We start from the raw sequence: 13,704 nt of genomic DNA on the forward strand, positions 1-13,704 counted from the left end.
ATTCTAATTTTATCAGGATGTGCCCAAATGTAATCTTGTAAAATTAGGTTTTTGGCGAGAAACTTGAATAAATCAAGTTGTTTGAAGGAGATGTTTTCACTGCAATATGAAATAGGTAATAGAGAGAGAATTATGGCCTGTTTAACTTCCCAAAACACTAACTCTGAATAGCTTATAATACATCATTAAAACTACTGATGTCAAGATTTTTTTTAATCAAAGCAAATATATAAATACAATTTTTTTTTTTAATTTCCCAATCATTTGAATTGTGTTTTTATGCAAATGACCACTATAGATGACAATAACAAAATACATCAGTGTGTACAGTACCCTCCCACCCCAAAAAAAATAGGGCTCTCCCAGAAGCTACAGTGTAATTCCAATACTATAATTTACCATGCATATAATGTTTTTTTGTGTAAACTATATCAAACATTGAATGACCTCAGAACTACAATTTTATTTATTCATTTAGCACATCAATTTCAAAAGTGGCAGATAAAATTTCAGACAAAAAAAGACTTGCCTACCACAGTGCCATGCAGTGGAAAAAGTTAATTTCAGACCCTGGCACCTAGTCAAAAAATTTGCCTCACATTCAGCCCAAACACATCTTTACACCAGAGTCGACACAACTATGATACCTGCATCACAGGATTAGCCAGTCCATCTGTTACTGTACACATCCATCTATACATGAGATTACTTCTCACTGCCTGACATGTGGGTACATTTATGCTGACGAACTTATGACCGGCTGCACAATAAAATCTTGGCACACACAATATCCTCATGGCATCATTGTAAGTGACTGTAGGTCTCTGCAGATTGATCACAATCTGAGCAGTATAGAGCGGCAGACAGCGAACAGATAGACCTTCACATAGGCTAAGTTCAGCTCATGTGAGAGTACAAGTACAAAGTACAAGTGTGATATCATTACCATATAATTTACGACATCGTTGATAAGTACTGTTGTCGTCCAAGACCAAGATATTTGACCTCACTGCTCACATCAAGAGCACCGTAGAACTCTGGACATACATATCTGTCCTCTTTATATCTAGCCCTTATTATCATTGCATCATTTTCTTCAGCATTGAATCCTGTGTCTGAGCCAGCACCATAATGAGGGCACAGATGTTGTAGACTAGCTCTGCAGGCAGAAAATATGACCACATCATCTCCGTACATAAAAAGATCAATTATGAGAGTATGAAACCACCACCACCAGATGTTTTACAAGCATTTAGCTGCCCAAACAAGTAAAACATGACCAGACATCCGAACCCTTCCAAACCTCTAACTCTAGTCCGCATGGTCTGAAAGCAAATGAAACCAATACTAATTTAGATTCATATTTAGGTGCTCCTCCAGCACAATGTTTGCATGACTGATTTGATCAAAAGCCTTTACAGGCATTAAAGAAACACAATGGTAGAACTCGTGCAGGCTTTTTTTGTTTCTGTTTCCATATTGCTTTAGTTTCAACCTGATCTTAGAATTGAATTAGGTTTGGCCAAGGTGACACAAGCACCTTCACTTGAAGAGGAAGCTGTTGTAGCAATGCTTTTGATGACAATTGTAACTCTGTAATGTAATGCGAATAACATCATTTAACCACAAACTGACACACTCTGACTAAATCTTCATGCACAAAATATTCCGGGTTTTGCCCTTATCCCCAAAAAGACAGGCTGTTTACATGGCTAATGAAAGTGAATATCCCGCTAATATTCCCATTTACATGCAGCCGTGCATACTCCGATTAATGTAATCGGTGGTGGACTTGTTTGACCGTGTAAACACAGCCTCCCCTTTTCATTCCTTCAACCAGCTGCTTGAAAAGGTCGACGTTGTGATATATCTAAAAACCTGTTTATATCCAAGTCTTTCATAATGTGTAAAAGTAGGTGTGTTTCTCCTTCCGACCAGAAATGTGGGCTTTTCTTTTGGGCATGCATCTCTGCAAACTGTCAGCTAGTTGGATTGGGTACAAGGCACAGAGCTGGACGTAAACACGCTAGAGGCCGTGTGTCGCAAACTGCCGTAAAAACCCCAATTGAGATGCATATTCTGAATGAGCCGTATACACGTCCAAAGAATGCTCCTAAAACCTGAATAATATCGACATATCCCAGATGTCTTAATAGGTAAATGCTCCATTCGGAATAAGGCCTAATTCAGAATATCCAAATGGAATATGCTGTTTACATGACCCTTCAGAATATTGTCACATTTGGAATAATAGTGGGATATTAGTGTGCATGTAAATGTAGTCAATGAAACTAAATCAACACACTAACATTATTAAAATGTTCAGCAAGTAAATATGTGAAGAAAACGATGTGCATTAGAATTAGACGACAGCTGTGCTCAAGAACATCTGTGCATATTCAACAGCCCCCTGTCCAAAATAACAAACTAGAGCATCTCCAGAGCAGGATTATCTATCAACAGGCACCCACGTCTCCATGACAAAATCTCCTCTAACATTATTAGATTACTTTACCATTATGAATACTAATCCTCAGTGATTTACTCAAGTTATTCAAGTGCTTTAATGACTGAGGATCTTCTGTTAGGCTTCAAATTAATTTGTTCTCACTCAGCCCTTCATTACCAACAGCCACTTCTCTGTTTGCAGTGGCTCTATTTGTGCCTGACAGACTCATAAATGACTGTAGATTTTCCCAGTCTAAGAGGCTTTTGTGAATAAGCTGTAATGAATCCAACGCAGTTGTTAATAGCAGGAAGAAACCTTAATTGACTTTTTCTTGCCATCAGTCTTCATAGTTTTATTTAATCTCCATGGGTGTTTGCCATGAAGGACAGCACAAGTTATGCCAGAAAATGTAAAAGAATTATCAAACAGTGTTGGACTATTTGAAATTAAGGATGTGTTTCTGTGATTGGTCTGAGCTGGCCTGCGAGTTAAACCCATCCAACTCAAAAACTCATTACAATACAATCGACATGCCAAAATTCCAATCTACAAAAAGCTCCTTTATACTCTCTGTGGGTGTAAATCATCCACGGTGCTTCTGTCTACTCTCTTCTGATAGTGTGTGTGGGTTCAAGGGATATTTGTACTCGCTGTCACAGGCTTTGATAATGTTTGCCTTCATCACAGGTTGCTTATTATCCACAGGGCAGACTTTCAGAACAACTTCATCCAATGTCTGAGGAGAAAATCTAACCAGATCAATAAGATGGCTGCTAGATTACTCATCTCAGTGTTCTGCATGACATAGAGTTTCTCTTTTATTTTCATTACCTACACCGGCACAGAGGTGCTTTGTATTAATGTGTGGCTAGTTTGTTTTTGTCTTGACTCACATTTAATCATTAATCCAGGCTACTGTGTATTTTCCCCATGCAATACTTCCCGTTATCCCCATCATTTCACAGTGTCCTAATGCTTATATGGTAATGGGATGTGTGTGTGTGTGTGTGTGTGGAGCAATTAGTGGAGGATTGTGTGGCTCGTTAGTTTAACTGACACACTGGTAGCTGGCAAGCTAACGCAAACAGCATAGTTTAGTTTATTATCACATTATGAAAAAGGGGCATTATATCACACAAGTACAAACTGCATGGATGTATAAAGAGAACTGGATACAGCATTGTAGGCGGGCTCCCATTAATTTTTATGAGAGTTGCTCAGTGGCACAAAACTTGTTGATTTGTGGCAACAACACAAGTGATTATTTAATGTGTCTCCATGACTTCATCTATATTTCTTTCTTTTTTCTTCCTGATTTTTCAGTACAAAGTAGTGCAAAAACTAACATCGCTAATTCTTCCTGCCTGTTGCCCGCTGTTTTTGTTTACACTAAAGTCACGTTTGACTGCGAGACATTTTGCGAGATTCACAGTTTTTAGAGTTGGGACTCTTGTTGTTGATGAATGAATCTGTTAGTGTGTGATTAGCTGTTTTGGCCAAATTGTTGCTCTCCACACACTATAGGAACAAAACTGTTATTGATTTATCATAACATATCATTATGTGTGGGCCAGCCTAAAGTCACCAATGTTTACAGCTAAGCTATAGCTAGCTACAGTCCTCTTGATTGCTCCACTGATCACACACACACACTCACAGAAACTCTGAACCAATCATTGTTCTGCATGCATATACATGGACATGCCCATCTCATTATCATTATATATAATCCTTATATAAATATTGAATTGGATTGGAGCAAATATGATTTTAAAAAAGTAATGTTTATAAAACGGTTATATCCTGACAGTAGTGCATGAGACAGGTAATCTTGAAAAAAATAATTTGCTGCTGTGTCCTCCGGTGTCTTTTTTGTCTCTGCTCCGGTTTCATTCAAGTCTAAATGATAGATTACAGTGATAATTTAGGTAATATATTCTATTCAGTGATGGAAACTGCATATACATAAGCTACAATCTTTCTTTGTATTGAGAGGGGTAATAAGTAGCTTATATTTCATATTACAGTAAATCCTGTTCTGATGCAGACTGAAATGAACAGCTTCTGAGGGTGAAATCAGTTGCATAATCATGCAGCAAGCAAGTGAAGAAGCTCATTCCTTAATGTTACCCCTTATCATGCAAATTGTCATGATTTCATCACAAGCTCTTCTTCTCTTTCATTAACACTTTTCATTTTGATAATGTTATAGATTTGACATATGCTTTGAATCAATACGCAATCAAGACGGTCTTAGCTACGAACAGATTCCGTCTTAAGACAGGCGGTATCTATAAACACTGGAGGAAATATTTCCCCTTCTCTTGATTATTCAGTTTAAATCTACGGAGCCGTTTCCAATCACTGAACTGAAGGGCATCAATGATGCGGTAATGCCCTCTATTTGAAAAGTTCCTCCCTGTGTTATGAAAGAAATTTTGCATTCACAAAAGCCCTGCTGAAAATGCAGGTGGTATTTCAGTCAGGACCACTTTAGTCAAAGACACTATTACATTGCAGTAATATATACATTATATTTGGCGGTATGGCTCTGCTCTGGGACCTCCCTGCCCATCCACGCGCATACGTGGATCCACGAGCCTACGTGGTAGCATGAGGCAAGGAGAGCTCTCCTCCTTGCCCTTCATTTGTGCACACATGGAAAGCCAAAGGCAGGGAGAGCAGCAGCAAAGACCCCCCTGGGTGCAGAACAGAGCCGGGATCAATGACAACAGAATTGACATTGATTAAGTCATAAACAGTTAGGGGTGGGCGACACATCGAATATAGTCGATGTATCACGGCTTGTCCCCCTGCGGTACAGAAAACGACTACATCGCGAACATCGAACACAAATTGTCATGTAATGTTTCCAAGCCAACCCTTTTTGTATGAAAGATTAAATTTGTTCCAAAGAACCACTAATGAATATCAACAGAGATTTTAATGCAGACATATACTGCAGGGACTACAAGATCATAATATTGGTGTGATTGTATGCATCAAAGGGTTAAATTGAGCATTTATGAAGTGCTTAGAGGATATTTGAAAATATTGCGATATAGCCTAAAATATCGCGATATTATCCTGGGCCATACCGCCCAGCCCTAGAAACAGTATTAAAAGGAGGTGGTGGGGTGGAGGTGGGTTGCGAGCAGCTTGTAGCGGAAGCAGCAACGGTAGGCCGGCTGAAGCAGCTTAAATAAGGTGCCCTGTATGAAATTGACCAATGAATGCATAGAGAGGAATCAGCTGATCTGTCAGCTGATGCATCAGCTGATTGGGCTGGCTTAAGATCAGCTGTTATCAGCTGATCGCCATCGTATGAGCAGAGCTTGACATCATGGCCTGCATGAACTAACGCTACGCTCGATTTCTGGAGCAGACAGCCGGCTTCCAAAAGAGTCAAGGGAAGGAGTCGGAGCAGCAACAGCTGCAAAGTTTATAGAGTGATCATTTTAGCTTGTGCTGTTGCATATTCATTCCATTACACTTGGTGTCATAATCAGTCTGTTTTCTCTTCTCAGTACATGTTATCAATGTAAATTATGTCTACTTGAAACAGTGGCTCTACTCACCCTGTTCTCCCCCACTCTGTACTGCACCGTGGAACTAAGAAGCTCTATCACACACTCCAATTACACCAAAGACAGACAATTAATTGTTCCAATAATCTGGTTTAATTGCGTTCTAATTAGCAGACAGTTACATTCTGCCCATGGTGGGGAGACAGTAAGTCTGTGTGTGTGTGTGTCAGAGTGCTTGGGGACACCACTGATGAGACCGTCAGCTTTTAGACTGCAGTTTTGAGGAAGGCATATTCAGCATGACAAGAGTGGAATTATAATAATAATAGTAGAGATTTATCAACAACATTGAGTGCTTCACACATACCCAAGAGTGGAGACTCTCACACACACACACACACACACACACACTTTCACAACTTCAGCTGCATACGCTCCTCTTTGCGGGGGCGTTACTGATCTGTGCTGACTCAGTGGCAATTTTCCAGATGAACGCCTGGACTGTGATCAATGAGCCGACGAGACAGGTAGAACTAAACCGAGAAAAAAAAAGAAATCCATCTTAAAGAAAGATACTGCCATTTCATACATGATGTGTTGCTTCGATCGGAGTAAGACCACCAATAATAAAGACGGCCTTGTTGGCTAATCAGTAACAAGCTGCATCATCCCTCTCAGTGACATTTTAGTGGCCTATTTAAAGTTTGTGCTTTGTACGCCAGAACTAACTGCCAACATGCATCATCCCTCGAAGTTGATTGAAACTAGATCAGTGGAGTGTGTGATAGTGACACTATCTTTATTTGGACAGCTGGTCATTTATAAGGATGGAAGGATATGGCAAATTTACGTCAACTGCCCACATAGTGTACCCCATGGCACCCATTCTGAATGTTATCAGCCGATTGAAGGGGCGTTATCACCACCATTCTAATGCTTCAGAAGGGTAAACTCCACCTTCCACGTTGTGAAAGTGAAACTTAACGTGGTGAATTGAAACAAAACAACATTAGGTTTAGGCAATAAAACTACTTTGGGTTTAAATAAGTATTTAAAACAAGTAGGTTTGTTGAAAGTTCTGAGTTTGTTTGACCCATCCATCCACCCTGACCTCTTCCCTATGTGGACTTCGCGCTTTTTATACTATGTCGCTCAACTTTCTCGTTTGCTCCTGCCATAATCACTACAACCACTAGAGGTCGGCATCTTCTTCTTGTATTCGTATCGGATATCAATGTGAATGGATCATGTGAATAGATGATAAAGGCCTTCTTAACCTACCAGCAGGTGTAGTTGGCCCCATTTAACTCAATTCTATGAGGCTGATAACCACTAATATCAATCGAAGCGGATGCCCAGGGCCCATTGTGGTGCATATTACCAATAGGCCTATTTGCAATTTCAAATTAGAGTGGAAACAATTAGTCGATCTAGCATGTAGCCAAGCAGCCAAAAATTAATCAGCAACATTTCTGATAATCAGTTATTTAAATCACTTTTCAAACAAAACTGAAAAAAACCTTTTGCTGGTTTTAGCTTTAGTTTTTTTCATGTAAGAATTTGCTGCTTTTCTCTATAAATCATTGTCAAGACAGAAGGAGGTGGTTATGTTTACTCTTGGTTGCATATTGAAAAGTCAACAGTGACTTGACACAAGACCCAAGGTGTTTATTTTATTAACATTTAATTAAAACCACAATCTTCCACTAACTTTAAGCAAAGTGCTTTTGTTCCCTAACCACGCGCAAGTCCCGGTCTGTGTCTCAGATATCAAACCAAAACAATTAGCTTAAAGGGGCTAAAAAAAGAAGCTAACAGTTAAGTAGAGCTGCAGAGTTGTATGCTGATTTTGTGGGGGTCAGTTGCCACTCAGCAGGCTGGTTGGGTTAATTATCTCTGAGGAGAGGCAGCTGTGGAGCCTAATTGTCCCTGATGTTGATGATCAGGTGCTGAAGCCTATATCTACTCCTGGTTTCAGTGCTCAGGTGCTGACTCATTGTCTCTTTGTCAGAGGTAGTGAGAGTGCTGTCCTGTTTTTGCTCTGTCTGTATAGGGGTGTGTGAATCTGCAAAAGTACCACCCGAACCTATCTGTGGGATTCACTCACCACTTAGCCTCCTCTCAGAGCTGGAGTCTCTTAGAGTGGGTTAGGTCTGTGTGGCCTGCCTTCGCTGGTTCTTTTGTTTCCTTTATGTTGCAGTCGGCTGCTCGGCAGGGGTGTTTTAGTCTTTTCAAGATATATTGAGTGTAGGAAGCCTTCCTTTTAGGCCTGTTTTCATTTGGCGTTTCCCCTTTCCCTCAAAATCGCTTGCGATTTTAGTGGTAAACCTTCGGGATTAACTTCAAGATTCCCTTGGTCCGCAATTGCGTCCTTCTTCCCGTTCCCCTGACAGATTGAAGTAGGTTCAGCAGTAGGAGCAACCAGTTTCAAATTTATGGTTATTTTTTATCATGGATCATAATGAAAAACACACAAATCGGGGTGAATTTCCATTATCGGGTTAATTGTAAGTGCCTTTTAGTGCATGTGAGCGTGTCCCACTGGCTAGCTCACAGCTGCTGCTCTGCACTGCTCTCATACAACGGTTACAGCTGATGATGCCGTCCCGAGCCACTGCATCGCCAGGGAAACGTAGTGCCAACCCTCCGATTCCCCCTCGGGCACTGTTAGGGCTGTTAGCACCATCAGCTGTGAGCCGCTGGCTCAGTTGTCGCCATGTTGAGAGCCACGTTGAGGCAATACATATGCTCTGAATTTGACATTTGGCACCTTTGAAAAAATATAAGTAAATTGATTACAGTATGTTTAATGCCATGTTTGTTTGCCAACATGAAACAAACATGAAGAGGGATTTTACAACCTACATTTGCCTCTGTGTAGAGAGCTCTTCACATTAGGTTTTTTCCTCAAATGACACTGGGATAATAACAATTCCCTCAGCAGTCTTGGACGACAAATTATAAATAAATGTGTTGATTATCTGTGTTCTCCAGCAGGAAGTGATGTCTCAAGCCAGATCATGTTGTAAATGTTAAAATGTTGTGTGGTCACAGCGTAATCCCCATTAAAAACACTGCAGGGGAAACGGATAAACATCAGATTAGAGGATGAGGATGTGTTAGTCCTTCCAAAGAGTAAGCACATGACTCAGACATGACAGATGAGATAAGTCAGCGGGCCAGTTTAGCAGTCAGAGATGCCGTCCTCTGTCCTGGAGGTCAACGAACTGGGTTTCACTTTAGTGAATCAGTGGCAAACAATGCGTGTCGCATTCAAAGGCGCACGTGCATGCATGGGTAACTTTTGGTCATTTTTTGGAGCATCTGCAGTCCTGTTAGAAATAGGCAGAAGCAGTAGGCTACTGTGTAGTTTTAGAAAATGACACAGAGCACATCTCGAAATCTTGAACAGTACCGGGTGCCAGGTAGTGGTAAGAACAGAAGAAACAAATCACCGGCACTCAAAGATAAAGAGTCTTTAGTTTATTTTGGGCAAACAAACAAATGCTTTTCCGCTGATGACGGCTTATAGCTGAAACGCGTTCGTTTGTTTGCCCAAAATAAACTAAAAAAGACTCTTTATCTGTGAGTGCCGGTGATTTGTTTCTACTGTGTAATTTTGCAATGGGTCAGTCCTCAAACTGCAGCTCTACTCCCACAAGTTTTGTTCACATTGACTCACTAAACCCTGAACGGGCTGCAGGTGAGAACAGGTCATGAACTCCTACCTGCTTGCTGAGTATATTTTTGAGAGACAACTAGCAACCGTAACCCTCCCAGTAAAATCTTGTTTTTTCTTGTATTATTTTCTTACAGGAATATTTTGGGAAATTTAAATTAAAATTATTATTTAAATTTAATTAAAAAGAAATATTCGGTTACTTGCCGAGACTTAAATGAGAAGATTGATACCACACTAATGTTTACTCATGCTAAATATGAAGGTGTTAGTTTAGCTTAGAATAAAGACTGCAAAAATATGTAATTACAAAAGCAACAAGTTGTTTTACAGCTAGCCCAGCTCTATTCAAAAGTAAAGTGTCCGATGGTTGCCCGGTAACTCTCGGTGACAGCTAAGACTCAGGGCCGCTGCTCTCCATTTGGGTGCTCTAAGCATAATTACTTTGCTATACATATAAAAACATTTTTTATGAAAAAACAACTTTTGAATTGTCTTCTGAATACTATGAGAAAAATTAGAAAAATCAGATAACCAAATGTGCAATTGCATTCAGCAACAATATGTCCACAGATAAACCGCTCTAATAGAGTGCTCCAGGGATGACGTATTTTTGTAGGCCAACCAGGAATTTAGTTTTGCCCTGGTTCCCTCGACAAAAAGCCAATGGGATTTTTCCATTGGGTTTTGGATTATTGCCGAAAATAAGCTCTGTAGCAAACACGTTTATGATACTTACACGTTTTGTTCAGCAAGATAATCTCCACAAATGAACACCACTTCTATCATTTATGAAGTGTGAATGCAATCGCCAAAAGTAAAAAGCTAACGTTAGGCTATAAACGAACTACACCACGGTAGCATGAGCGCGAGTATACACTACGAGGCTGTATAGGCGGACGAGTCGGCGTGATGACATTCAAGTCTCATTTAGACACTTGTTAGCAACTGCCTTTTTTAAGACACAAGGCTTCAAAATTCACGAGTGGGGTATTTACTGATGTATTTTATGTCGTAGAAGAAAACGTTAAAATCTCTTCAGCTTGTGTTAACCACAGACCTTATTTCAGGCATGAAAATAAAAACCCATTCAAAACTCTACTACTGCTGCAATAACAAACAAACATTAACGTTGGCTAGCTAGACCCAGGTTTTTCCTACCGTTAATGTTTTGCATTGGCTACATGGTTTGAGCAAATTTTCCAGTATTTTAAGAATTATCATTTTTAAACATACCTGCAAGCAATGCATGAGCGTCATCCCGCATTCTTCTCTGCCCCAACTCCTGATGCCTTCTTGGGGCCATTCTTTCAGAAATTGTTGCGGCAGCATTGACCGTCAGGCTTCAGGGCAGCCAGGCGCAAACCACAGGGAGATGGGGGCACTATAATTAATTTCATTATTTCAACCAAATATGTGTATCTTGTATTACCTGGTCTCCTGGTGCCTATTATTTCAATTTAAATAATTCTTCAACATTGATGATGATCATTAGGCTGTTATGGTGCTCCCGCCGGTGAGAAAGTCACTACACCCAGTAACGAATTAGTCCGGCACATAGGCCTAACCCACCCTAAAACAACTTGTTGTTTTTGAAAAAATAAGATATAACCTGTTAATCTGTCAGCTTTAGAGGTATTGGTAGGTAGATTTTGTTACCTTTGGACAGAGCCAGGCCAGCTGTTGTCCCGTTTCCAGTCTTTATGCTAAGCATTTCATGTCCTGCTCTAGTTTTATATTTAGTGTTCAGACGTGAGAGAGTGGTATCAATTTTCTCAGAAAGAAAGCAAATAAGAGTATTTCCCAAAATATCCCACTCTTCCTTCAATTTCATATTTTTTCATGTCTTTCCTTTTCTGTAAGTGTTCCCTTCTCTCTTTTCATCTTTTGTGTTTCTGACTTTTCCTCAGGTCTCATCGTGGGATCCTTGATGGTGTGCTGGCTTCCCAACCAGATTCGTCGTCTTATGGTGGCTGCCGTGCCCAAGTCCCGCTGGACTACTTCCTACTTCCAGAGCTACGTCACTCTCCACCCTGTGGCCGACACCTTCTTTTACCTCAGCTCCGTCCTCAACCCGTTCCTCTACAACCTGTCCTCCAGACAGTTCAGGGAGGTTTTTCTCCAGGTGCTGCGGTGCCGCCTCACCATCGAACACATCAACAAGCGCAACGTGCGGCGCTCCAACGCTGCCTCTGCGCGCTCCTTCCAGCCCCTGCTGAAGTCGTTTCGTCGCACCAGGGCGAACCGCCCCACCCTCGCGCAAGAGAAAACGTCTCCCACCTTTACAACCTTTCAAAGTCAAAGTGACTCAGGAGTGGCTTCAGATACTCACACTTCTCTCAGCCTGACTGAAGAGTCTCATTCAATTCTCAAAATAAAAGATGTACCATCAGAGACTGAAATATAATGTGCTGTACAATTTAATGCAACACAGTGAACAGTAAAAACAAACTCTGTGCCATCGGAAACAAATATAGAGATATTCCTTATACACAGTAAACACAGTACAAAGTGTCAAATCAATCAAGAATTTCGTTAACAGATCACGCTCAGCTGACAATTTGGCACAATTGCAAGTTCACGGGACTCCTCAAGTGTGAAATTGTTATCAAGTCAGAAAATGATTGTTCATTTCTGCTGAAGCTGAAATATTCAGTTAAGCATGAAGACCTCACAGTTAAAGTTAAAGGTACCCAGCAGAGTTTTTGACCACTAGTGGTGCTATAGAGCACTGTTTTGGTGTGTGGATCCTTGCAATGTTTGCATCACATATGTAAACTCATAAGCACGTGAGTGACACATTATACTTTCCTGTTGACTGCAGAGGGCTGAATTGCAAATGTGCAACAAGCCCCCTGGAAAGATTTTGGCTTACACCGTGTTCTAATTGGATGCGACGCGAGCGAGCGTCAGCAACAAACAACAGCTTGATTACATTTTTTTCTATTGGAGTGCCCTAACTGGCAACGTGGCGATGCACAGCGTGGCACACGTTTGAGCTGAGCTTTTTTCAGATGCCTTGTTCCTATTTTTCTTTCGCTTGCGTTGAGAGCGCAGCAACATGGACGAGAAACGACTGATTAGTTTAAATGAAAGATGAAATGACCCATCGGTGTGACAGTGGGAGTAAACCAGGTCGATTGTCCTGGATGTAAATTAGGATATTAACTTGATTATTGCCACTTTGTGCACAAGCATGGATGCTCACAGTTATATGCGTAGCATCCACCAGAGAAAAGTGATTTCAGTTACCTGGTGTCAAGACATATAACAGCCACCTCACTAATGGTTAAAACAAAACACAAACACAGCACAAAAGAGACAGCGGCGCAACAGTGGCACGCTCGCATCCAGTTAGGACACGGTGTTAGTGGTCCATCCATCCATTATCTGTAACCGCTTATCCCATTCGTGGTCGCGGGGGTGCTGGAACCGAGCTGACATTGGGCGAAGGCGGGGTACACCCTGGACAGGTTGCCAGACTATCAGGGGCTGACATATAGAGACAGACAACCATTCACGCTCACATTCACACCTACGAGAAAACAACTCTGAACTCTGAGAAAACACACCCTAACACGGGGAGAACATGCAAACCGGATTCCAACCAATCAGATGTCCCAATGATGTAAATGCCCCCATGTACATGAGGTTGATATATTGACTTACATAAAAAATAAAGTTGTAGTTGTATCCTGCATGATGTTGTTGGAGAGTTAATTTATTAGACACTTAAGAGTGACAGTATGACAATAAGTTCTCTATATTAGACTAATACGTTGTTTGTCCATTCCCTCAACATAGCCTGTAGAAACAGGACATCATTTGTGCCTTCCAAAACTGTTTGAAATCATTGTTATAAAAATAAACCTGTTTGTCATCATGGTTAAAGTAATAAACATGTGGTTAAGGTTAGGAAATCAACGTTTCTCGCTAGAAAAATGGGAAAGGAACAGCAATCTCCTGTTAAAGTCCGATGTTTTGGTGCCGTATCACGTCACCTTACTTTCTTGTTTGCTCGCGTCATAATTCCTACGGTTGCGAGAGGG

The 13,704-nt window shown here is 40.8% G+C and overlaps 1 protein-coding gene across 4 annotated transcripts in view; it reads left to right on the forward strand.

The window, feature by feature from the left end:
• The window catches only part of gpr39 (G protein-coupled receptor 39), a 35,377-nt gene extending 22,022 nt beyond the window's left edge, over positions 1–13,355 (forward strand). Inside the window, exons 2-3 of one of the 4 annotated variants that reach the window (XR_012597090.1) lie at positions 11,566–12,647; positions 12,977–13,355. Coding sequence is in view for 1 of the 4 variants with exons in the window: in XM_074658431.1 (XP_074514532.1) it covers positions 11,566–12,062 (497 nt within the window). In the remaining 3 variants the exon portion in view is untranslated. Of the gene's footprint in view, positions 1–11,565 lie in introns of all 4 variants that reach the window. The other 3 variants (XR_012597089.1, XR_012597091.1, XM_074658431.1) reach the window with 3 other exon arrangements.
• The last annotated feature ends 349 nt before the right edge of the window (positions 13,356–13,704 follow it).

The sequence above is a fragment of the Sebastes fasciatus genome, chromosome 14 (assembly GCF_043250625.1).
Source record: "Sebastes fasciatus isolate fSebFas1 chromosome 14, fSebFas1.pri, whole genome shotgun sequence".
Taxonomy (NCBI): domain Eukaryota; kingdom Metazoa; phylum Chordata; class Actinopteri; order Perciformes; family Sebastidae; genus Sebastes; species Sebastes fasciatus.